Genomic DNA, 27,354 nt, shown 5'->3' on the forward strand with positions numbered 1-27,354 from the left:
GGGCGACTTTGGAATCGCACTACGCATGCGCATTCAATCCACTTTGCTGTAGAGGGAGACATGGCGACGTCCCTGATTTGCGGCCGTTTGACGGCTAGCCTGAGAACTTCAGGGGCTAGAAACACTATTAGCTCCGCTTGTAAGGTAAGTGTGTATCCACAACGGAAAACAACGTTTGGGCTTTCGTGGAATGTGTCTGTTATGGCACCACACCTTCCCCCGGGGTTAAAAGTTCTCCGAATCTGACAGGGTCAAATTTGACATTAGCACAACTCGATTGAGTTTCCGTTATTTTGGCTAACACGCTAACTAGCACATAGTTAGCATGGTCAGCTGTCAAATCTGCAGATTAAGCAGTAAACGGCCAAAGAATCACTGTGCCCTTAGTCTTTTCTGTAGCCGTACACTTCGTGTGGCTGTGAACGGCATTCTTGGTGGAGGATATGCTCAGTGAAGCTCAGTGACCTCCACCGGCAGCTGCTACAGCTTCCATCCCAGCAATTCCTCCCCCGTGCTCTCTGTCCCGCTGGGTCTTCTTGGGAAGTTATCTGGCCAAATCCGCTCAGGCTCGGAAGCATAAACAGCTTTCACTGCAGAGATACGCTGTAAATATACAACGGGGGGAACAGCAAGATAAAATGACGGAAGAGATCTAACCGGGAAGAGCGCGCAATTCAACCGGGAGTCCATTACACCAGGCCCCCCATAAGATAGAGCCAGCAAAACTCTGAATACTCTACACTGAGCAGAATGACGTTATTTATGTCATATTGGTGGGAGGCTTTGGGTCTCGACATTCTGGTGGATGTTCTTCTGATACCAGCCTAGACATTGCTGCAGACACCTGACACCACAGGACAAACTCAGTGGTCTCATGGCTGTGCTCTGGCAGTCCGCAGCTGTTTTGGAAGCATGAAGAGGACTTACACAATACAAAACAGCTGGTTTTAGTGTTTTGTCTTATCGGTGGTAAAAGTATCAGCATTCTTAACAGAAGTCTTTGTGTCATCTTAGGTGAAAGTTTGAAACGCATGTAAAACTTATTTTGACACATTCTGTTCAGATAACATCAGCAAAGCTTTACATTTATTTTACTAAAAAGGTATCTGCAGGTTGTTGAAGCTCTCTAAAAGCACTGGATTCAGTTCTTTGGTCCAAAACTCTGTAAAAAATACGCTATTTAGTGACAAAATATTAGCATTTTGTCAGCTAAAAAAAATTCTAGGATACTGGTTTGAAAGATGGTTGAAAGGTGTAATATAGATCAACGAAGAAGAACGGTGATCTTTAAATTGTTTCATTCTTTTTAGGCTACCTGTCAGGACTCCGCTTGCCTACATTTGTATTCATCAATGGGAATTTTTGAGTTATCCATCTGGAAATGTGATATAATGTATATTTTAATTGCAGTATTGTTCTGGGTTTTCATTTTGGATGGCGTAACAGTGAAATAATACATGTGTTACACATTATGTGGTTGCAAGAGGGACTTTAAAAGTCTTACTTGAGTAGCCAACAAAAAGTCTTCAGTTGCTCCCTTTTTTCTGTTCATTATTATCTTGATAGTGTGTGCACACCTATTAGAGTTAATAATGTCTGTTTACACACACTTTTGCTTGTGATATAATTTTATATATTGTGTAAAGGTAACAGAACAAAGTAATGTTTGACTAATTGTCTGGTGTCTGAAACCTGAAAAACTGTGACAGGTTTAGTTCTTCTTGTTCTGTTTTAGCTAAACACTTACTTCAGTCACAGGTACGCCATACTGGTACCAGGGGGGATGCCTTTTGGCCTTCAGAACTGCTTTAATTGTCCGTGGCACAGATTTAACAAGTGGCTGGAAACATTCCTTAGAGATTTTAGTCCATATTGACATGGAGCATCACACAGATGCAGATTTGTCAGCTGCACATTCATGGTGTGAGTCTCGTGTTCCATCACATCCTAACGGTACTCTGTTGGAATGAGATCTGGTGACCGTGGAGGCCATTTGAGTACAGTGAGAGCTTTTAAATGATGATCAATTTGTACTTAAGGCCCCAGAATGTTCCACCTCATTAGCCTCAGCTATTGAAACAAGGCAGGATGGAGCCTGTTATGGTCAGCTTTGATGCTATCATCTGAATATCACAGCAAAAATCCAGAATCATCATTCTGTTGACTGCTTTCGGTGAGCTTCAGTTCCTGTTCTAATCTGACAGGAGTGGCACCTGGTGTGAGTTTCTGCTGCTTTAGTCTAAGTGGTTATTGGAGCTACTATTGCCTTCTTGTTAGCTCAAAGCAGCTGACCATTCTCCTATCACCTCTGACATCAACAAGGCATTTTTACCCAGAGAATTGCCACTCACTGGATGTTTTCTTTTTTCAGTAAACTCTAGTGGTGCACATCAGCAGTTTCTGGTACTCAGACAAAGTCCGTCTGGCAGCAGCAACCACTCCACCGTCACAGTTACTTAAATCGCTTTGTTTCTCTGGTCTGATACTGAGTTTGAACTTTAACAGGTTGTCTTGACCATGCCTATTTGCCTAAATGCTGATTAGATATTTGTGTTAATAAGTAAATATGTGAAGCAGGTGTACCAAATAAAGCAGCCAGTTGTCTTCTTTTTTTTTTCTTGACCAAAAATAAAAGGTTGGATTTTTTCTTTTGGTCCACTGATTTAGTTGAGGAAATAAACGTGATTGTCTAATGCCCAGCTGACATGCTTTGAGTAACACTTTGTTTCACATCCTTGCTGAAGTTTCCAGTGTTGCTTTTGTGGTCCTACGGACTGTGAACGATTCTCTCTTCCTCCAAGGATGGTGATGTTTTGTGTTGTAGGAATTTTATCTTGTGGGTTTAGTGTCTGCGATTTTCACATGTTGCTCTAGCAATATCGAGGAAAAGACAACACAATGATGTGTCTGCGTGTTTTGAGTTAAAAGAGATTGTTTACTTGTAGGTCAGAATGACATTTGAAGATGGCAGATGTACTGGTTTTAAGTTCACTGCTTCCTGTGCTTGTTCTTTCTGTCCCTTCAGGTTCTTGGTGGTTCTTCAGGTCTGTTTGGCGGCCATGGTTCCCAGCCCCCTCACGTGCAGCAGCAGCAGAGGAACCTCTCGCTACATGAGTACATGAGCATCGGCCTGCTGAAAGAGGCCGGCATCTCTGTGCCGGCCGGCATGGTGGCTAACTCCTCAGAGGAGGCGTACGCTGTGGCCAAGCAGATTGGTAAGGCTGAACAAGTCGTTAACAAGCAAGTTCACTTTCACTGTCCTTTTCTCAAGGACAAAAAAACAAAAACTGTAGTTCTGTTATTTAGAACAGTTTAAGTGACCATTTAAGTGATTTTTAAAGACAATGTCCAACCTCAGTCAAGATGCACAGCTTCACACTTTAAAGTATAAAGAAGCACTGACATTTGAAGATGTTGTATATGCATTTAATTACAGAAGCCTTGAGAAACCCAGCAGGCTAAACTTCAAATGCTTTGATTGTGAACTGACTGTGGCAACATTAACGTTTTAAATAAATCATAATATGGTAAATGGTAAATGGACTGGTTCTTATATAGCGCTTTTCTACTCATCTGAGCACTCAAAGCGCTTTACACAACTTGTGCATTCACCCATTCACACCCATTCGCACAAGCACATCTCTCTAAGTGCTTTATAGCTAACATTCACACACATTCATACTCCGATGGATGCATCGGAGAGCAATTTGGGGTTAGTATCTTGCCCAAGGATATTTGGCATGCAGACTAGGCGAAGCCAGGAATCGAACCACCAACCTTCCGATCAGTAGATGACCTGCTCTACCACCTGAGCTACAGTCACCCTATACAATACAACCTTGTCTGTAAGAAGCCAAATTACATTAGTACTGTTTCTATTCCAAACAATCACATATTGCAATTCTTGTTTAATAAACAAGTATAAGCCATCACTTTCACAAACTTGACTAAGTACAGCAGTCTTACGTTTGGAGTCGCTGTAGTTAAACTATGTTCTGTCAAACTTCAGTCTGGAGACCTTTGAATTTAGCTACCACGTTAAATGCAGTGTGCTTTAGTAGTGTTGTGAATAGGGATGGGTACCGGTGGGTTCTGACATAAACGGTAGTAACCAGACCGAAAAGCAGCGCACATTTCGGTGCTTTTTTTCCCTGAGATGTCATACACTTTGAATTCTAGCCAATCATTTTACATTTCCGAGGATAGTAGGCGGGCCCAGGTACGTACGTTCTTTTAGAGCAGAGCTACAGATTAAAAATGCCCAAGGCGAAGCGGTCAAAAGTCTGGCTGTACTTCACAGCAAAAGATGCAAACTCAGCAGCCTGCAACAAGTGCTTTAAGCTGATACTGTCAAAGGAGGTAACACCTCAAATCTGATGAAACACCTGGCGATGCATAGCGTTTTTTTTAAAGCCGAAAAATGCGCCGTATTTGATAGCTTGCTGCGAGACCTCACATCGAGCACATCTACGGCGGGTGGGTTGCCTGTTATCGGACCCGAAGTAGCAACATCCCCCAAAAACCCAAAGAGTAGCGTCCTGGCCCCTAGCCCTGCCAGTGTAGCAGAAATGATGACGGATGATGATGGCAGCAGCAGCCGTTCTTCTCTGCGTGAGTCGCTTAATGTTGTTTGTGTATAATTTACGTTGAGTAGGCTAACCACGTTATTAAATTAATATATGTAAGGTGAACTAGCAAACACCATCGTAGTTACATGCAGCTGTCTTCTTGTTTGATGGCAGATACTCCCTTCACCCTGGCCAAAAAGGCTAAAATGACCAAAGAAAAAGTGGAAAACAGTTAAACATGAGAGGTTTTTGGACAAAGTTTGTGTTTTTTTCCATTGTTTAAGCACTGCTTCCAGCCAAGAGTGATACCATATATGCCCCATAGCTGCAGAAAAGGCTAACATTGTTATCTTTTTACAAAAAAAACAGCTGAACATGAGAGGTTTTTGGACCAATTTTGTGTTCTCCATTCTTTAAGCACCGGTGTGAGCACCGTTTAAGCACCGGCATCGTTTCAAAAGTACCGGTTTGGCACCGGTATCGGATAAAACCTAAACGATACCCATCCCTAGTTATGAATGTATTATGAATGTTTTATCTGTTAATGGTCCACCACCACTGTTGTGGATTTACTAGTGGTGATTTTCTTTGGTTGGTCTTATATGAGCAAGAAGAGCACTTTAGAGCTATGTTTGAAATGGAAAAACTTTAAAGATGCAGGTGTTAAACATTTTGACCCCATTGCTCTGCATTACACTTGAAAGCATTTAAAGAGATGGAATGAAAGTTTTGACTTTAACCACGCTATTACTCTCTGACAAACCCAGTGGCGTGACTATCCATTTATGCTGCTAACTCTTTCATCACCCCTCTGGACCTGAATGCCACTTGGAGGCTTTTCTAACATTGTGTGTGTGCGTGCGCATGAGTGTAAGAGTGAGACAGACAGAGAAAGACTCTCTCGCACACCCAGTCTATACATAGCCATCTTCTGCTTCAGTGGTATCAGTTGACACTCAGCGTGCACAATTCTTGGATAGAAAGAAGATGCACCTGTTGGAATCAATACACACCCTGTTTCTTGTTCATTGTAAATAACATGAAAGGAGCTGCATGCCATGTTTTTTTTTCTCCTCATATGTTACTCCTACTTTGCCTGTGTGTGAAGTTATATTCCTCTATCAGTAAGGAGACATGTGATATGATAAGACTTGTTTAGCTAAGCTGGTCCTCTACTGCTTTTTTTTTGGGGGGGGGGGGCATATACAGTATGTTGCAAAAGTTTTTAGCCATCCCTAATTTCTTTATTTTGCTAGGAAAATGGGAAGCGTTTACAGTTATTTATTGACACATGTTCAATCATACATGGAAATACAGTATATAAGCCAAAAAGAAGAAGCTTTAAAGCCAAAATTTGGTATAAAGACCTTTATTCTTCAGCACAGCTTGAACTCTCTTAGGAAGATTTCTTGTCATGTCTTTCAGTAGTCTTCAGGAATTGTTCTCCAGGTTTCTCGAAGGACATTCAAAACTCTTCTTTGGATGTTTTCTGACATTTCTTTTCTGTTCTCTGACAAGATGATCCCACACTGATTCAGTAATTTTAAGGTCTGTGCTCTTGGAAGGCCACTGTCTGTTTGTCCATACAGGCATGCTTTCACTGCATTGGCAGTGTGTTTGTGGTCATTGTCATGCTGATAATGAAGCTATTGATAGTCAGATGTTTTCCAGATGTTATTTCACAGTGGATCAAAATCTGATGGTACTTTTTCATGATTCCACCAATTTGACAAGATCTCCTGCATCCCTGGATGAAATTCAGCTCCAAAACATGACGAAGCCTCCACTATGTTCTATAGATGGCTGTAGACATTCACTGTTGTATTTTTCCCCTGTATATATTAATGATGATTTGAACTAAATATGTAAAATCTGGACTGATCTCTCCATAAGACCTGCTGCCACTGATTTTCAGTACAGTTTATGTCTGATTTTGCTGTTTATGTTCTTTAAGAATGACTCCTTGACAGCTACCCTGACTGAGACAATTTCTGAGGAGGCTTGGACGCCCACATTTGTGAATGTGCTAACTCAAGAATAAGACGATGTAAAATTTTGATACGTTAGGTGTATCTGCTGAGGCTGAGTGGTTCCACTGGCTGCTGCCACGTCTTCTTTTGTCCTTCACTTTTCTAATTTCATCAAAATTTTTAAGAAATTTTACAGACTGCTCCAAAGAGCTTGTTTGAGACAGAGGATGAACTGTGATAGGGTGTGCCAAGGCCAAGTATAAGATAAAAGGAAATGATTAAACTGAGCTCCCCCCCAGTCCCAGAAAAAACTGAAACATGCTGTGTGCTACAGCATGCCATGCTATTCTTAAAGAAGTTAAAGCTAAATGTGTATATAACTAACTATTATCATGAAACATTAGCACAGTTAGTGATAAGTTGCCACCTAGATTTGAAGAAAACTGGTTCAAAAGCCAAACTTGTGAACAAACCTTCAAATAAAACTCAACTATGACACAGAGCTTTGTGTCACTGCATATTTCTGAAACGGTCAAGGGTGCGTTAGTTGCCAACTGGAGTCCTTCCTCTCACTTTTAAACTCAGCCATTATTGCAAAAGCCTCATGGTGTCTTGTAAGCCTTTGGCCATATTGTTTATGCGTGACAGGAGAATAAGATCAAATTAGTCCATCTAAACGTTGTGTCACTACAGAAAGAATACAAATGGAGGTCTGTTTCTGTTAATATCAAAATTGAAGTGGAGCAGTGATTGGTACATTTATGTATAAAGCAGCAAACACACATTTGAAATATGTGAGTGTAAATATTAACAGAGAACCAGGATATTTTTTTTTACTTTATTATTAACAATGTACAAACTTCATTTCTGGCTGGTCTGTCATGTAAATGATTAGTTACTATGACATTTAGTGCATTTAATATCACAGTGTGTAATTGATGAATTTGTGTGTGTGTGTGTGTGTGTGTTAGGTTCGAAGGACCTTGTGGTGAAAGCTCAGGTTCTGGCTGGCGGCAGAGGAAAAGGGACGTTTGAAGGTGGACTAAAGGGAGGAGTGAGGATCGTCTACTCGTAAGTAACCCACCCTTTATAATTAAACAAAATAAGTCGTTACTGGCAACAAATCAGCTAAATTACGATTGTCTATATGTAAACACATCTTAGATAAAATCCTGTCCTCACTTACGCGTGTACCAAAGAGTATGTTTTGCTGCTTCACAGTAAAACCCATGTTTAAGATTATTAACACGAAACAGGATCAACAGGAAATGTTTGTGTTGGCCATGGGAGTGAAAAGATTGTAGGAGAGAGAACGGTAAATAACGATCACCCTAGGGAGGTGGAAGACACCAGGGAGTTCAGCTCCTTCTGTACGAAGAAACATTGCTGTGTTTAGAGACCTTAATAATGTTTGACCATGTTTACGTGCTAATCAATTTAACCTACCCTACCTTGAGTAGTGAATATACGGTCATTTGAAGAATGTTTTCCCACGACTCGATGCACTTCTGTGAAAAACAGCCTGCGATTCAATAGCTTATAAAAAACTCTTTAGCAACAATAACGTAAAAAACTTGAAGTCATCACAACTGTGCTATCATGAACTTTGACATGCTTGCTACGGTCTGTAGGGTCTGAGATGTAGCTCCTGTGTTTTTTGTAGTTTCTTAGCATTGCAGAGTCTGCACTTGCTGTGGGTTTTTTGGGCTGTTTCCACTGCTGGAAAATTGTGAGGGGTCTTGAATGTTTAATCTCTCTGACTGCAGACGTACGGACTTCAAGTTGTTTTCTAAATGGTCTTAGGCTCTTAGACTGATACTCACCAACAGCTGCTTCTCTAAAATCATTGCTGGTTGTCTTTGTCTCCTACTATATTAACCTACTTTTAATATACCATTGGAAACCCCGCCTCTGCTCCTAATAGGTAGGATTCGTTTTTTTCTCATGCCTACAGATTGTAGTGCTGATTGAATATCTGAGCTGCTGTAGGCATCAAAGTGCTTCATTAGTTTTTATTTAGCACAGCTGACTGCTGTGTAATTGGAAAAGGCTGCCTACTTGGCAAAGTGTCTCCAGTGGGGCAGCAACAAACTGCAGTAATACTAAAAAATGGATAAAAATGAACTCCAGACTTCATCTGAAGAACAAAATAATTAATTGGACTATTCATTTCCTCTTAATGAGTTTGACAAGCCTGTTCTATTATCTGTTTTCAGAAGTTACTGCTTACAGACTTTGCATACTGTTGTTTAGAGGACGAAGGCTGTAAAGAGTGGAAATTGACTTTTTCTGCTCCGTACAATACACGGAGCAGATTACACTTACAACCTTGGTAACTGTGTCCATCCTCATTCTCCTGCTTACTGACTAGCTCAGGAAAGTAGTGCTGACAGATATGATATAAATGTTAATAAACTCAAGTAGCTGTTTAATAATTTTAGTTTGTATTGTCCTTACAGGTATACAGGTACAGCTATTTGTTTCATAAGTTTTCTAATTTGCTTGTTATGCATTAAAAAGTTTTAAATTTCCTGTCTCCTCCTCATCTCCAGGCCAGAGGAAGCCCGAGACATTTCATCTCAGATGATTGGTCGAAAGCTGTACACCAAGCAGACCGGGGAGGCGGGTCGTATCTGCAACCAGGTGTTCATCTGCGAGCGCAGGTACCCACGCAGAGAATACTACTTTGCCATCACCATGGAGAGGTCCTTTCAGGTGAGGGAACACAGGCGCACCCACAAGAAGCCAAATGATGTGTTTGCTCAGCTGAGAACAATGCTGTTCAGGGGAAATGAATTTCCTTAAAAAAAAAAACAACAAAAGTGGAAAAGTTCAAAAGTAGTGCTCTTAATGGCCATTTCTTTGTGTCTCGTAAATCATGCATTAACCTTTCAAACAAACCTTTAGAGGAGATGATAAATTTTTTATGTTGAATGGTGTTCAGGCTTTGCTCCTCCCCTAAATGGCCCCAAAAAATCACAGATTTAGTGTTACTAATAACCCATCAGTCTCTGTGTAGAGGTGATTAGTATTAGTCTAAGTGTTACACTACAGTAATTTCATGATGTTTCTGCGTGGGATTGAATGAGCTCCAGATCATTTTAGTTGAGCTGTTGACAGTCTGCAGGCCTAGTGTGAAAAGCTCAAGCTGCTGCTGTTTGTTTACTTAAACACATTACTCATTCATTTAAATTAAGATCTATATCATAAGAAAGTCAGCTCTGAAAAAATTAGAGGCAATTTCTAAACTACAAAAATTAGATGTGAAATTAAAGATTTAGATGAGATTAACTGTTGTTTTTGTAATGAAACTGTACATCGCACCTCCACATCTCATCTTTTCATTCAGATGACCAAATTAAGCAAAGCACACATAGATTCATCTGTCAGTGCTTAAATGCATCTTGACTCATCTTCATTGAACTCATAAAAAAAAAAAAGTCGTGATTCAGTTAACAGATTTTGTCCTGCTTAAATCCGATTTTGACCACTAGATGGCAGCACAATACTGAAGATAAAGACTGTTCAGCATGATTTACACCAGTATAAAGTCAGTGTTTTTATATGTGTTAAGAATTTTAACACTTTCACTGGATATTTTCCAGGGTTCAGTGAGTCTGTATGCTTTACTGGATGTTCAGGTTTTTATTCATAATTAGGCAAAGCTGCTAACATTTGTGTCGATTGTGTCTATAACTTGATCATCCAGTCATAAATCATGAACTATGCGGTGAGCAAGAATTTTATAATGTGTTTAAAACGTTTCCACATTGTTGTATATAGTATATAAAATTCTGATTGTAATGTATTCCACGTGTTCTTACTGTATGGAGAAAGGGATAAAGATGCTGCTCACCACAGAAATTCCTTCTTAGTATTTTGCCGTCATCACAGCAGAAATAAGGAGGTCTCAGCTCAGGAGTCTTTGGAACAAAACCTTGTATTAAACAGGGTTTGTGATCTGAGGAGCCTCCTTAGGATGTGCAGTCATGAAGACTTGGATAACCTTTTTTTTTTTTTTCCTCTATGCAGCTGTGTTTATGAAGCTGCTGCAAGCAATCAGCGCGCTCAGTGATTAGCCTATTGACAATCAGATGAATGTGAAATTAATAAGTATTTTCATATTTTATAAACTATTTAGTGTTGCTTTTCTAACAACAATGAAAATTACTTACTCCGGTCTGAGAGTTTCTTCTTTTTCCTGTTTTACACGACTTTAAATAGAAAATCTGAGGGTTTGTGAAGGTTGGAGAAAATAATCTGAAGATAAATGACATGATTATAAAATTGTTTATTGTTGTCTTCTGCATTTTATTATGAGGATGGTGATTTTACTGTGCAGGCACAGACTACTTTGTTGCTTTTGTTATGAGAGGTTTGAAGACATTGGAATTCTTCTTTTAGTTTTTACACAGAAAAAGATGAATTTTAAGTCTGAAGGATGTGGCTTCAGATTTGATTTAAATTACAGGAAGAGCAGCCAGGTCAGTAAAAAAACAGAAGGTAATTTTGATTGTAATTATTGGGAGAGGATAGTCAAAACCTCCTTGCATAAAATCACTCTTATTAAATCACCCGTTTTCTTTGTAAAGGTGTCTATCCGGGGCTTAGGTTTCACAGATTTCGAAACAAAAATGTTGCAGTAACTCTAAGATTTTAAATCCCCATCCCTCCCACTTGTGTCCCACAGGGCCCTGTGCTGATTGGCAGCTCACAGGGTGGCGTGAACATCGAAGATGTTGCAGCAGAAAATCCAGATGCCATTGTGAAGGAGCCCATCGACATTGTGGAGGGCATTAAGATGGAGCAGGCTGTCAAGGTGCGATCAATGGTAGATGTAATAAGTCACGAAACAGACTTGAGGTGGACCCACTGTAGTTTGGGCTGCAGGAAGACTTGGAGGAAGAGAAAGGGGAGTGTGTTTGTGTGCGTTCATGCTGCAGTGAGTGCTAAAATGTCTAAATCTCAAGGGGCTCTTTGCTGTTTAAAGAAGGTTAACTCATAAAACAAGGTTATTGGTTGGAGAAATTGTTGCATTCTTCTTAGCATGTTTTTACACGTATTTTTGATATAATTAAGGTTTTTCGAATTTTTAGTTTGTTGTCCGTTAATGACAAATTTCCGCCCATCATCCCAAATTTTCCTCTGAGCCTAAGTTATAATCATTTTCCAGGGCTTATAGAAAACAGCTGATATTTTCTCATGTTTACAGTATGAAATTGGTGCCTGGTTTAGAATAATCATACTTTTTTTATTTTTCAGTCTGATGTTTGCCTTTAAAATAATCTGTTAGAGAAAAAAAAACCCTATCCTGTTTTAGATGATGTGCCAAGCAAGATAAATAATGCTCCGTGTTCTGCTTTAGTTACAAAGATGACTCTACAAACATTCAGCTGGAGCTTTTTACAGAATCAGATTTTCACATGAGATGTACAAACAATAACGGCGATGAAGAAAGAAATGTTATCAGTTAATTTTAAAATAGTCTCAATAAGACACTGGCTCTAGTCCTTATGAAGGAGTAAGCTTGTTCTTTAAGGACAACAGGTTGTGTAGGTAGGGTTAGGTATTCCTGCAGTGCATCAGGATAATATTCCCAGTGTTTCACTTTTGTCAAATTACAGCCTTATTCCAAAATAGATTACATTCATTTTCTACCTCAGAATTCTATTCACAATACTCCATAATGACAAAGTGAAAAACTTTTGCTTGCAATTCTTGCAAGTTTATTAATAATATAACATGTACAGAATTTTTCAGTCTTTGCTGTGACACACAAAATTGAGCTGCATTATGTTTCCACTGATCGTCTGTCGGGTGTTTGTACAACATTACTAGAGTCCACCTGTGGTAAATTCTGTTGACTGGACGTGACTTTGGAAAAGCACACACCTGTCTATATAAGGTCCGACAGCTAAAGGTGCATATCAGAGCACAAACCAAGCCATGAAGTCCAAGGAATTGTCTGTAGACCTCTGAGACAGGATTGTATTGAGGTACAGATCTGAGGAAGGGTGCAGAAAACAGCATTGAAGGTCTCAGTGAGCACAGCGGCCTCCATCATCTGTAAGTGGAAGAAGCACCAGGACTCTTCCTAGAGCTGGCTGCCCGGCTAATCTGAGCCATCAGGGTAGATCAAATCAAATCACTTTTATTGTCACATCACATGTGCAGGTACACTGGTACAGTACATGTGAGTGAAATTCTTGTGTGCAAGCTTCACAAGCAACAGAGTTGTGCAAAAATACAATAACGTAAAACAAGCAAAATATAAGATGGCTAAATCTGAGACTAATAAATATATGTACAATATATAATAGTATATGCATTTCTGGATGTGTATACTAAATGTTTTTCTACGTGTGTGTGTGTGTGTGTGTGTGTGTATACATATTTTACAAGTTAAATAGAGTAAACAATAAAATAAAATATATAAAATATACAGAGGTTTGTAGTTGGATATTGTGCAAAACAGTGGCATTAATGTACAGTATGTAGTGCATAATGTTGAAGTTCCAGTAGTGGAGGTGAGGTGTCTATGAAGTGTTCAGCAGTCTGATGGCCTGGTGGAAAAAGCTGTCTCTCAGTCTGCTGGTACGGGACCGGATGCTGCAGAACTTCCTTCCTGATGGAAGTATTCTGAACAGTTTATGGCTGGGGCGACTGGAGTCCTTGATGATCCTCCCCGCTTTCCTCAGGCACCGCTTCCTGTAGATGTCTTGGAGGGAGGGAAGCTCACCTCCAATTATCCGTTCAGAGCGCATGAACGCTAGGTGAAATTTTAAACCGTTCTGGAATAAGGCTGTAAAATGACAACGTAACTGTAACATGATGTGGAAGAAGTGAAGCCCTGCAAATGCTTTCTGATGCACTGTGGTCTACCTTTTGTCAACAAGATGATGCTGCAGTGTTTGTAATGTAGCTGCTGTACTTTACAGCTACTTGAGCAGCTACTTGTGAGAGAGTGAGGATGTTCCTGCTACATGTACCGAACAAGTAAGAAGCACTATGGGGAAAATTCAGCACACTTGAGCTGAGCACTCAGGTGTGTTCACTCAATCACGCTTGGATCATGAACTCCATTAACTGTAGTTTATTTCCAGATCACCTGAACAAACTCAAAACAGTACAGCTTTCACAAAACTATCATGTTTAAGAAACATTATCGCGGCATCTGCACGTTGCAAAAGCTTCTTCTTGACCGATCTTAAAAAAAAATGCGCTCAACAAAGAAACATGATCTTAATAATAATTTCAATTTAAAAAAAAAAAACTACAGAGATGAAGTGATCACCCTGTAGCCATGACACGTTATGTCTGCTTGTTTCCTGACATAAATCAACTTGGGATTCATAATTACAGAAGGCTTCATCAGGTTCTCCCTCTGTTTCTTCTTACATCAGCAGGAGTGCTTTCAGAGTTGCAAGCTGTATCTGTACAGCTCTTCTCATGGAAGCTGCCATCAGTCTTTTACCACTGTAAATATGTACTGCTCAAAATAAAATGAAGGGAACACTTGATCATCGCAGTCTTACACCAAGTCAGTTAAACCTCTGGACATCAGTCTGTCCAGTTAGGATGCACAACAGGACAGACCCAGTGTCACCTGCTTTGGTATAAATGAAAGTAACAATGGCTTCTTCCCCTCAGAAACATTAAGCACTGATTCTAGACTTGAGTTCTCTAAAACAAAGTTAGAGGAATTGTAGTAATAAGAAAATCATTCAAACAGAACACAGTTCATGAAGAAATTATTCTAATCACCTTTAAAAGAAACATGAATTTTGTTATTTTTCTATCAGCTGACTTTCAGAAGCTAATGCTGGAGTTCTTTCTTGTTTTTGGTGGACTTGATTTATTTTGTTTACAGATGTACTCATTTCTCCACCCTGTCTCACTTCTCACTGTCTTTCTTTTCCTTTCCACTTTATTCCTGTTCCCCTGTTGCTGCACATCTCTTTGGCTCTGAATATTGAATATGTTGGTTGTCATAGTGAAAGCAGAGACTCAATATATTTGACAGAGAGAAGAGGTGTTGATTGCTGGGCTTTCAAACTAGATGGAGCGGCATTGATATTCCTTCACTGCATTTATTTTTGTCCGCCAAGACCACATTTTTCAAACAACGTGATGTTCTTACAGACCCAGCAGGCTTTCCGTGCTTCTAATGAGACCTGTCGAAGCTACTGTTTCTGTTTGAAAGTTCACTTTTGTCTTAATGTCGACAGGATTAAGCTCTGTGGGAGCAGTGAATGAGACAAAGTGCTACATATGTGACCAAGAAAACCAAAACAATGAGCTGAGAGACGTTAAAGGTATCAGGACAGTTAGAGGAGATGGTTAAATCAAGCTATGATTCTTATGCCATTGTTGATAATGATCAACTCCCTTTCTCTCAGTGTACAGAAGTTTTACTACACATTTAATTCCTGACTAATCTTAATGTAAGTAAACCATACAAGCTCAGTGTTTCTACGTGATAAAGAAATGCTGCAGTGGTAAGTAAATCTGTCAGCAAGACTTTTTGGGCAATGACCTACCAGAACTTTTTCTGTAGCTGTACACTTTAATTTAAGCTGCTTCGTAGTTATAAAACAGAAGATATTTGATCATTCAAAAAAAAAATGAAAATACTGAAAGTTTATTTCTTTCTAATTACTTAATTACTTTGATGTGTGAATGTAGCGAATGCTGTGAACCTAAAAGTATAAAATTCCTCCTTCACATTCTCCAAAGCCAGAGTACAGTCTTTTCTCAAGCCGCTTTTGGCCCCTGGGCTTTATGTTTGACCCCCTGATCGCGGCTATAAACATGCCTTCTTTGGGCATTTCTCTGCCATTTGTTTGAAAATAGCTCGCTGCTGATTTTTTTTTTTTGACAAAGTACATCTGTCTGCAGGTTGCTCAGAAGATGGGCTTCCCTCCAGCACTGGTGAACGAGGCAGCCGAGACCATGGTCAAACTGTACAATCTGTTCATCAAGTATGACGCGTCAATGGTCGAGATCAATCCCATGGTGGAAGACTCCTCTGGCATTGGTAGGCGCACACACATGCACCTGTCTGTGTTTCTGTTCTTGTAGGGTGGTGCTGGGTCTTGTCTAGCCTTTTCCCCTAACCTAACCCAGCTGTTTGGAGTGATGTACAGCCTGATCATGTGGGCAAACAAATGTGTTTACAGTTGTTTTGAGCACATTTTAAGCGTTCAGTAGCAGGAAACTGTTAAAATCCATCAGAGATGCAACCTGAGTTAGAACAGACTAATCTCTCCCTTCTGAGTCATAACATCACTGTTCCACTCACTATCACACACATTCTGTCTCATTGAATTTTTAATCATGTGGTCTGGAGAACAAAAAAGATAAACATCCTCTTTGAACACAGATTAAATCAGAGTCACTGTTAGGTTAGGAAATACAGCTTGAAAAAGGAATATAATGGCATTATTTTATGGTATTTTAATAAATGTAAAAAGCAGTTTGGTCTTACTGAACAGTTCAGCATGTATTCAAATGAAAAGCATGCTGGTGCCCAAATTTAGTTTGGGATTTTTTTTAAGGATTTGTAAATCTGTTTATCTAAAAAAAAATGGCCATTCATTTCATTGATGGCATTTCGTAAAAATTAATTACATTTTTTATGTCTTAATCCAAAAATAATATTATTAAGGAAAACAGTGGTGAGAGGCTGCTGCAAAACCACATTTATTGCAATCATATGCAATGAAGTAGCAATCTTGTTACCTTGGACATGGTTGCTTTGAAGATGGGGATCAGACCTGTGATCGGTCACAGTTGGCTGTCACATTAAAGACCTTTGGTGATAAAACTGAATCAAGACACTGCTATCAGTTTGCAACTGAATGGGGTTGTTCTGTGATAGTATGCCATTTAACTGTGATAAATCGCTGGGAATCACAGACATGTGGTCATCTCCATGCACAGAAATCACCTTTAATAAATAGTGATATAGTTGCTTCAGGACGACTGTTTAGTTGGGAAGTGACTTGGTGCTCGGTAACTTTAATATAACCAGAATACAAGCTGCCCGGTGACCAGTTGAGTCTCCTACTGCAAAGAGACTCATCAGAGAGTTCAGCTCATTGGCAGACTGACCAAATCTTTTGGCAAATGTTTGCAACCCTTCTTTAAAGTAAAATATTCAGTGCAATCACTGGGCAACCACCATTTTTTTGTTAATTTGTTTTTTTGCACAGGTGGATTGATTATAAAAACTCTGCTAGCTTTTGTTTTACCAGGAAATGCTTTCATGGTGATTATAGTAACAAGCGCTGTTGCTGTGAATGCTACACAGCAAAGAGAGGCTTTACTTCCACATTAAACTACAACTCTTCACTGCTGTTGTGTTATCAGTCATGTTGTTCAGAAAAATATGTACTTGGACTGAATTGTGTAATCATTTTTGTCCACGTGCATATGCTTAGGGTCTGTTTTTACCTAGAAATATAAGCGAGAGGCAGCATCAGCTTCTTGCTGCATTTTTCACTCTTTCACTCTTTTCCAAATCTTCCGGAAGATTGGTTGGAGTTGCACTTTTTTTCAGCTGCACAGTCATGTTGCTCAAGAGGGTTGACCCTGACAGACATTAACCATACACGACTTGTCAGTTGAATCATTCGTTGGGGAATTTACCTCTTGACAAATATCAGGATTCTTTAATTTCCTGGGCCTAGTTGACATTAAACAAAAATGGAGCCATGCTAGTCTTGCCCAGGTTTGCAGTCTTGCTGACTGAGATGTGAATGGTGTGTGGTTGGTATGCTTGTGCAGCTCTTGGCCTCTAAAGGTCATTTTCATTTTGCGGAACAGACTAATTTAACCGGACTTATGACTCTCTGGCAAGGAGGAATGCACTGGGGTTTATCCATGAAAGCATCCTGGAGATGATGAGGAGATTGATTTCAGTCTGAGGTGTGCGTGTTGTTCTGTCAGTGAGTCAGAGTTAATGGCTTTGCCTGATGCACAGTGATGAGCTCCTCAGGCATGAATCACAGCTCTCAAACACAGTTGTGAGGAAAGGAGACCGCTGACCTTTGTGCCAAACACTATGCTGAGCGCCTGATGAGATGTTAGGTCCTCCTTCTGCATGATCATATATATAAATATAAAAAAGCTCCTTAGCTTCCTTCACTGTAGCCAGCTGATTACAGACATGTTAGAAATGTTCTTCTGTCGTGCGGTTACTGTTCAGGTATGACTTTGAGTGAAGCTCAGTGTTCCTTTTTCCTTGTACTCATAATCAAAGGCAGACATTTTAGCAAAGTGTAGCCAGAAATGAGTTATCCTCCTGAATTGTTTTTGTTTCTTTAATAAGCAAAACGCTCTCCTCAACATATTCAATTATTTGATCATTTCTGAGGTGATGTGCATTTAGAAAAAAAAAGAACTCTGCTGCACATTTACATTCTTGGTGCCAGTGCTGGAAACGCTCTCTGTCCCAGAGTTGATCAGACTCCATGGCATGACTCTCTGGCAGATGGAGAGATGAGCTGACATTGATCTTCCTCTAATGTCAAAATCTTATGTGTCTCCTTGTCAACAGTGATGTGCATGGATGCCAAGATCAACTTTGACTCCAACGCAGCGTACCGCCAGCAGAAAGTGTTTGAACTGCGGGACTGGACTCAAGAGGACCCGCGGGACCGGCAGGCTGCCACGGCTGACCTCAACTATATCGGTCTTGATGGAACCATCGGCTGTCTGGGTCAGTCCAAGCGAAATGTCAGAAAAGCTATTTAGTAGTTTCATTTTTTGTGTTTATTATAGCTTTTGAACTTATTTGGTGGTCATTTTGAGATATGTTCTCAGTTGTAATCCTGATTGGGTACTGCATTTCCCATAATGCTCGGTAATGCCAGACAGAAAATGAACGTTATAGGTTATAATGGTAACCCAGAGATATTAATATGACCAAACTGGACAAGATATGGATATCTATAAATTAAAAAAAGGAGCTTGCTAATTTGTCCTGCGATATCCTGCAGTCTGTCAGTCTCCTGTTTACTGTCTTTTTTCCCCTCAACTTTCTAGCCACCTCAACTCCATACACAGCATCCCACAACCTAAAGCCACCAAATAAGTCACCTTGAGGCCTTTTAGTGGAACTGTTTGTTTTTCTTGACTTACTTTAAACAACGTCTCAGAAACGGTTCACAGGTCCAGCTGAGCTGCTGTGTTGTGTCCAGTGCTGTGCTAGCTTATCTGACACAATTCTGTCTCTTAACAATGAAAAGCAGATCATACACTGCGTTTTTTTTCTCTTTCTTACGTCTTTAAAAATATCCAAACTCGGTAGCTGTTGTTGGCTCTAACACTTTCTACTGGCTCAAAGTACGAGGGACTCATAAATACAGTGGGGTGGTATTTTACAGCACTGTGGCACCCAAGTCTTGTTTCCATGTGTAAAAACTATTTTTAGTGAGAGTCTGTAATGTTTTGTCATCATTTAAAGATTTCAAAATGGATATTAAACCGTTTCCAACCACTTTCACATAACACAAGGAAGTAGTACAGTTAGTTTCAGCCCTAGAAGTACACACCTGAGCTGCTTTAGTTCAAAGTGGTGCATCAGTATCAGCCATTAAAACCTACCAGCCTGTCACCAATTGGCTTTTTATGACGACTATCAGACCAGACTTTGAGTGTAAAGACAGCACTGTCATAGTAGGAGCTCTTTTAGTTGTGATTTATATGTAATGTGTTTCCATTTAATGTCAGTCTTATTATCAGTGAGTGTTTTGGGTTTTTTTCCCCCCCGTACATATTCAGTGCAAAAGAAGAAAATCGTCTGCCTGAATCATTTGACCAGTGGCTTTGTCTGTTTTAGTAAATGGAGCAGGTTTGGCCATGGCTACCATGGACATCATCAAGCTCCATGGTGGCACACCAGCCAACTTCCTGGATGTAGGGGGAGGAGCCACAGCTCATCAGGTGACGGAGGCCTTCAAACTCATCACCTCTGACAGGAGGGTAAGAAGATGCCAGCTTCTAAAGGCTGTTCAGGGTTTTAAACAGGAAACTGTTGAAGCTTGATGTAGCTCACCCCTCTGAGCTCTTCAACATTCAGTTTTTGATGAAGTTGTTTCTTTTTTCTTTTTGTCCTCAGGTTCAGGCTATCCTGGTCAATATCTTCGGAGGAATTATGAGGTGTGACGTCATCGCCCAGGGTATCATCATGGCTGTAAGAGACTTGGACCTCAAGATACCCATCGTTGTGCGGTTACAAGGTGAGGAACAAACTGTTATTTTTTTTTAATTTTCTTAAAAGCATTTAAAATGTGGCATTGTATTCATTAACTTGTTAAATTGAAGCTTTGACTTTATCCTTATTTGAATTTTTACTGTTGTTAAATAATTTCCCATGAATTTGATGGGGGATTGATGCCTCCCTCCTTTTGAATGTTGAACGAAAGGATGACGACCTCAGACATCTGGTAGCAGCCAGTTGAAGTGATTTGGGAATAGGATCAGAGATCAAGATCAAAGATTATATATATATCTCATCTGCACTAGGAGCCCCTCAGGATCCCTCCATGAGAAGATCTTGCTGAATTCAGGGATGTATGATCTTAGCGAGCTATGGAATGCAAGGAAATCCCGACAACTCTCCAGCACAGTATCTCAGATTGAAAACGAGTACAGATATTTGTAACGCAGATTTCATTACCAACCTGACCAACAGCCTAAACCTTGTTTTAAAAGGAAATGGAAGTAGACAGGGGTTTGGTCCCAAACACAGTGTTGTAATGTTCTGGATCAACCACAGCCACAGGCTCCCCCTCCAGTGGAAACAAACACACACACTCTCACCCACCTTGTCAGGCGGGTTAACTGGCAGCAGCTGGCAGTGCTGGGGGGGGGGGGGGGGGGGGGGGGGGGGGGGGGGGACTCGTGTCTGTTTCATTTGATGCTTCCTACTTCAAAGTCTGGCTCCTGGAAACACGCAGAAGACGACAAACACAAATGAGGTGTGAATTATTGTTATATCGTGTGATATATGCATATGTACATTCATACTCTATATTATCAAAGGAGGCCAAGTGTTGAATACAAAGATTTGCTGGTCCTTTGTGGCCTTCCAGAGAGCTGAATCCCTCACTGGGTGAAATTCCTCTGCCAATTTGGTTTTCTCATCTTTATTCATTCGGCAGTGCAAGGCAGTGAAATTTGCAAGCACAAAGAAATGGTGCATGCTTGTATTTGGAGCCTAAACAGAGCTGACATTTCTCAGTTTTCCTCAGGGTAACATTTTCTGCTCCTGTTTTCTATTTTGGAAACGAGAGGATGTCACCTCAAAATGCTGCTGCTGAGGTTTGCGTTCCAGTGCCAAGACTGTAACTGCACTGCAGCTTTAGACATGTTACGTGAATTAAACAGGAGCGCTGCCTTCTGTTTACATGTTTAATCAGTTTTTTAAAAGTTATTCTTTACACATTTTATAATCTAAGATGTAGAAGCGCTTCTGAAGTTGGATTGGAGTCATTAGGTAGTTCTGTCTCATATCTCAATTAGCACCTCTGTGGTCTTGTCTGCAAGTGTAAATGCACTGGTGAAGAACAGGACAGGTAGTTTTGGTGTTATTTTTTTATTTTATTTTAGGGAACCTTTGCGTGTTGAAAATAATCAATGTATTCCTTATTTATCACATACAGAGCCTCTGTGCTGCCACTCGGTTCATATGCTCTCTGAAATGAGATATTTCAGCTCTTCTCCCGTGAAATCTTTCCCTGATAAAAACGACATTTGATGGCCCCCTCTTCACCTGACCCTTAATCATGAGTTTTGACTCAGTATATGTCAAAGACATGGTTTGATCACCATTATAATAGTTTCTGGGTAGCTGCATAGTCAGAGACCCAGGCCCTTGCTAACTTCTGATGCACACCCATTCATTTTGTTCTATAAGCCTGAAATATGACAGAAATGACTCAGTTCTGAAAAGCTTCAATTGTTACTGCTGATTGGCTTTCAATGGTTAAAGTTAATGCCACCCTCCTTTTCTTTTGATTGGCTGCTCCTTGCATGCTGTATTTTTTTTAAATAGGATGTTATGATCAGCAGTGTCACAAGGCTTTGGATGATGACTCCTTGTTGGAGTCACCTGACCAGAGATGGACTTGGGCTGCTTTAAGGTCACTTTGTATAAAATCTGTTTCAAAGAGAAAATAAGATATGAGTGAAAGGTTCAACAACAGAGGAAGTTGCCTTCTTTAGCAGAGTACATCCTAGTTCATGGTTTGCAGCAGATGTTTTCAGTTCCTTTGTAGTGATGTGTGCTTCTTTAGAGATTTGGACATACTTAACATATTTGCACAATAACAATATTGCTCATTAATGTTATATAGCAGAATCATCTGTATTTTATATTTTCTTCAGGGACTATTTTCACACACAAAGGTTTTGGACATGGTTGAATGTAACTGAGATTTTGTTGGTTACCTATAGCAATGTGATTAAATACCGTGGTTTGTTTTTCTATCTTCAAAATGAAGTTAATTGACTGAGTGCGGTTGATACTGTAAGGCTTCAGAGTACTCAGTCATTCAGTCATCTGAAACTAAATACTCTGCTGTTAGTCTAAAACTCTGAAGGCTATTTGAATTTTAACACCCTGCAGTACAGGGTAAGATGGACTGCAGCAGGTCATTTGCTAGAATGCTGTGATTGATAATCAAGTACATGCAGCAAGAATTCCTTCATGTGTGCTTCATCTGCTTTTATCTTCTAAAGTTAGTGGAAAAGGGTAAAGGAAAGTAGTTGGAATAACTTTCCAAAGCTGTTAAATTCTGTCTTGTAACCTTTTAAACATATCTGCGGTGTTTTTAACTTTGATAAACTTTAAGTATCACACTGATGAGCTTGAAACTCAAATGCTTCATGGATTTTAAGTCAGAGCTACAAGTAGCACCTCTGTAAGGCTCTACATCAGCACAACGACATGCTTTTCCTGTGAGCCAATCCACAAATGTGCATGTGACCAAATGACTTGTTAATCGGTCACAGCTTCTAATTCGACTCTGGAAACTTGACTGGACCACGTTCTCCTTTCAAAACAGGAACATGCTCTCTTTTAAAATTTTAATGTTTTTTTTTTAAATAATAAATATACTGTGTGTGTCTACACACTGACAAGTTACTTTGTTATGTTTATACATGCTCTTTTGTGTCTAAGACTGCTTCCTGGTTTATCCTGGATTCATGGGTTTGTGTATTTGTGTCAGTGGCTAATTCTGTAATGGATGTGTCTGCTTTGCTCTGTTTGTAATTCTTTTCTGGGTTGTGAGGTCTGTCTGTATAATCAGGCACTAAAGCAGATGTTGTTGATCTCCATTGATTTGTCTTCTTTTTGCTGACGAAGTACCTGTAAAATAAGCCTCCGTTACCATTTTTCCCCTATGGTTGTATCTGTGGTTGCCATGGCTGCACAGCAAGCCACAGAGGCAAGCGGAAAAAAGTTGGACCATGAAGTGTGAAGGCATCCACCAAACAAAGGAGGAGGCAACGGCTTGCTGTCTGACAGCAGCTTTAATAAAAACTGTCTGCTGGGAGGTTATAGGGCAGTTTTAGGGAAATTGAGTTTTCACTTTGGTCCGACGAACATTTTCTTTTTCATCAAAAAAACTTCATCAGCTCTCCAAACTTCTGAAAAGACCTTTTAGACATTCAGCTTTGTTTTTCCCGAGTGCAAATGGAAACTGTGGTCTGAAGGTGGACAGTACAGGAGGCACAGGTGTCCACAGAAAACCACAAGGAGGTTATTAGCTTCCTCGAGGTTCAAAAACATTCAACAGCATCCAAATGAATGTTTGCCGTATCAAGAAACTCTATCAGTTCTGACAGTGTCACAGCTGTAGGGTGGCCAAAGGTACTGCTGTTTTGAAAAACTCACTTTTTTCCATGTATTTTTTTGTTTGTTCTCAGGAACAAGAGTGGACGATGCCAAAGCTCTGATTGCTGCCAGTCCGCTGAAAATCCTGGCCTGCGACGACCTGGACGAAGCTGCAAAAATGGTACGCACAAAGACCCACGTTCAACTCAAATGCTCACATCATGAATGGGGAGAGCAGAGCTGACATGTACCTGCCTTTAGATGTGTCGCTCTATGTGAGGAGGAGGAGGAGGTGTGTGTGTGTGTGTGTGAGAGAGAGAGAGAGAACCAATGTGAGGAAAAACGTCACTTTACATTTATAGCACAAAGTAACCAGAGAGCAGCAACAGTGTGAAAGCGTATGTGAGAACAGGGTTGGGGAGCAGGTGTGCCGGGGGGCAGTTTGATGACATTTTATTAAATCTTACTCTGTTCTAAACACTTTTCACATCCAATTAAGCTGCTTGATTAATTGCTTAAAAGTGGACTGATCCCAGCTTTCATGTAATGATTATATATGTGGAAAATGGTTGTATTTGATCTAAATACAGGATATTAGTGATGAGCAGGATCAGCTTTGTTAGATATGTGAGTTAGCGAGGAAATGAAAGGCTTTGTTCTGTTCTTCTGGAGAAAGAATGAAAACCCTTTAGATTGTTGTGAGTGGAGAGTCCTTGTTGTTAGATTAGGAAAAGAAACGTGTATCAGTCACCTGTATTAGTAGTTGTCGTGTTTGGTATTTTTGTTCTGCCAAAATAACTAAATTAAAAAAAAAAAAGTTTAGAATTAATATGATTTTGGAGAAAATTACTAGACAAGTATAACATGATATGGCATGAAACTGCAGCGTGTGTCTCAGTGCACAAAACACAAGAACAAGACTGCACATGTGCAATCAGCTGATTAACAGGTGCAGCTGCTCTGTGACTGTTCAAGTAGAGTTTGAGGAGTGCGTGCGTCGAGAGAAAAATATGCGTCTTCTAGATGACACTTGGGCGGTCCACTCCCACGGTAAAAGCTCTAGAAAAAGTTTTATAAATGTAGAACGTCAGCGGCTAAGTTGGTAGTAATGATGTGAAGTGAAGCATGAGTGCTGTGAGTGATGGGGATGTCAGCTGTCAAACCTGAAGTGCTCTATGTCTCAACCCTAAATTGAAAGCAGAATACCTGCATAACACCTGAATTTCAGACTTCAAGCACAGTCAGGAGGAGGATTGGGATCCCATTGAAACAGTTGCATGACTTCAGAGACCTGTATCATTTGTGTCATCTGTTCTGTATTGACTGTCTTAAAAAAGGTCTCCTTTTTAAAACACGTGTTTATTGGTTAAATAAAGGTCAATTGTAAAAGTATGTTATGTTAAATTTTATTTCATGAGCCCATTCTGCTCTGTCCACAGGTTGTAAAGCTTTCTGAAATCGTCTCCCTTGCAAAGGAAGCTCAAGTGGACATCACTTTCCAGCTGCCCATCTAAGAAACCCAACCTTTCAGATCTCTTCCTCCAAGCACTTCCTCCCTCACACCGCTGGGTCAGCCTATCAACAACACGCCACTCCACTACCCAATCAAACAGCAACATGAGCTAGAGAGAAGACACATTAGGTTAGCCCTTTGTTAAACCTCTTCCTGGCTGTGTGGCACAATGACACGACTCTGAACAGCCCCCCCCCATCTCCCTCCTTTACTCAAAGTCTCAAACCCAGAAAATACCCTTAAGTTGCACTTGAGTCGATACGCACAAACCTCCTCCTTCTCCTCCTCGTTCTTTTTCGCTCTCTTCCACCCTGAGAGGGAGACTCGCGGTGAGCCTTTCTGTCTTCTTTGGTACTTGTTGCGAACACTTTCTTTGACCTACTTTGAAACAATAATAGAATAAAAACAGTAGCTTTGTCTTGTTACTCGGTGTTCAAGTTGGGGCTCTTTTGAGTCGGATCATTTCCTGTTTTCAGCTGAATGCTTGTGAGTTGGGACCCACTAGTGCTGTCCATTACACGGTTTAGCACGAGTGCCTTTCAATCTCTAAATAGGAATGTATTCCTCCATTCACAATTTTCTTTGTGTGTGAGTGAAGAGCTACAAACACACAAACAACATGCTGGCAAGCTTGACACTGGCATGAGGAAACAACCTCAGTTTTCTCCTTAATGGAGAACCAGCAGCATTGATTTAATATTGGTGGGTTTTTTTCCATGCAGGCCTCAGTGTTATTTCTTTACCTCCTGTAGGCATGAGTTCCTCAGCCTCCTTCATCACTCCTCACACAGCAGATGTTTCCTCCTTTCAAAACTGCTCACTCGGCACGGACGGTCTTCGGGTTCATCTCTAACTTTACCTGAAGGTTTGAACGGCTCAGTCCGGTTTAACCCGGGTTTGAACGAGTCGCATTTGTTTGCCTGAATTATTAGACACCAGACCTGCGGGCGTATTGATCGACATCAGGATCTGAGCGAGTATTGATGAGCGGGCCTGGCGTTTGGGCTGTGCCCCAGCTGTGGTGGAGCTCGTGTGTGGGTATGTTGAACACAGGTGATACATCACAGCTAACTTTCTTTTTTAAAATAAATGAATTATTCAGTGTTTTTGTTGGGCACCTCAAGTTTTGCCAGGGAGGAACATGGAGATCAAAAGTTGAATGATCTCAAAGTAAATCAAGAGAGCTTGGTTCACGTTCCTGTTCCCGTGGAAACTGCTTCTGCTTACCTGCCAGGTTTACACCAGGTGGAGTTCACATCTTGTGACCATCTGAAAATCAAAAAGGCCGTTGTTTTGATGTCTTTCATGACAATACTTTTAAGATCTCTTTGTTTTGAGCTGCTAATCAATCCAAATAAGGAATTTGATGTATTCCCGGGCAGTGTGAAAATAATTAAACAGATAATGAAAAAAGTCTTCAGTTGCAGTCTTCGTGTTTTAATATTGAGATTATTATTTTCCAAATTGAAACTGCACAAAACAGGAGGACGCAAGCACTTACACTGTCATCCAAACAGTACTCGGTTATACTGTCTAAAGGGGGCAGCCAGGAAGTCTGAAGGTTGACGTTCACAAGTCACAAGTTTTTCCGGTTGAGCTCAAACTGAAGAGGACAGAAAAGTCACTGGTTCCGATTGCAGGTTTATCACCGTGTTCAAAGTGGTCATTGTAGGCAACTTTCTTGTTAAATGAACTACTGCCATAATAATCCCCCCCCTCCCTTGGAGCATGAAAGTCACCAGAAATGGACTGATGACTGCTGAAGACACTGGAATTTTGTGTCGCTCTTTATTTATCTGCTTTATTCTCTCTATGGAATAATTCGCTGGTTTAGACCTCTGCTGTTGCTGCTCCCGTGTGTTCAGTCGTGCCATCGCGCCACAGTCTATTAGCTCCTTTTTTTTGTTTCTGTTTGTGAAGTCAGAGTCGAGGTTGGGGTACTTAGGTCCTCCAAGTCAAACTGTAAAACGGCTGTAGGTTCTTTTTTTTTCCCTTCTTCCCTTTACTCCTCCTCCAGCTCTCCAAACACAAGCTGACATTGTGAGTTGTACGTCATTTATTTTATCTTGTAAATAACCAGACTGATGTTCTCGCTCTGTAAAATATTTATGCTCCTCACAAAGAGCACAGCAAAGGAAGAAAAAGAAAAGAATAAATACAGAGAACACCAACTTTTCCCTGGTTGAATTTCTTGTCTCCTGTGTTTTGTCTGGGACACTGTACAAAGCTGAGCATTTATTTTGGTTTAATCTTCTTACCAAAAAATGCCTAATTGGTGCTGAATGTAGTGGCACCATAAAGCCTCAGAAGCCTTTATTTAGTTTCCTGTTAAAGAGCAACTGCTTAATGTTTTGTATGAGTTTGAAATCAAGAACCTGCAATAGTCTTGTGAGATAGTGGAGACTACTTCTATTCATACATCCAGGCCTCCACCCATTTCTTCTGCTTATCTGGGGC

The 27,354-nt window shown here is 40.3% G+C and overlaps 1 protein-coding gene across 1 annotated transcript; it reads left to right on the top strand.

Moving 5' to 3' along the window:
* The first annotated feature begins 53 nt into the window (after nucleotides 1–53).
* sucla2 (succinate-CoA ligase ADP-forming subunit beta) lies at nucleotides 54–27,068 on the top strand. The gene is made up of 11 exons (XM_087829572.1): nucleotides 54–144; nucleotides 3,026–3,215; nucleotides 7,510–7,609; nucleotides 9,091–9,253; nucleotides 11,229–11,357; nucleotides 15,437–15,575; nucleotides 18,099–18,260; nucleotides 19,383–19,525; nucleotides 19,662–19,782; nucleotides 23,477–23,565; nucleotides 24,824–27,068. The coding sequence occupies exons 1-11, from the start codon at nucleotides 61–63 to the stop codon at nucleotides 24,896–24,898; spliced, it is 1,395 nt and encodes a 464-aa protein (XP_087685698.1). The 5' UTR covers nucleotides 54–60; the 3' UTR covers nucleotides 24,899–27,068.
* Nucleotides 27,069–27,354: the final 286 nt, after the last annotated feature.

This window comes from Neolamprologus brichardi, chromosome 16, assembly GCF_056152115.1.
Source record: "Neolamprologus brichardi isolate AB-2024 chromosome 16, ASM5615211v1, whole genome shotgun sequence".
Taxonomy (NCBI): domain Eukaryota; kingdom Metazoa; phylum Chordata; class Actinopteri; order Cichliformes; family Cichlidae; genus Neolamprologus; species Neolamprologus brichardi.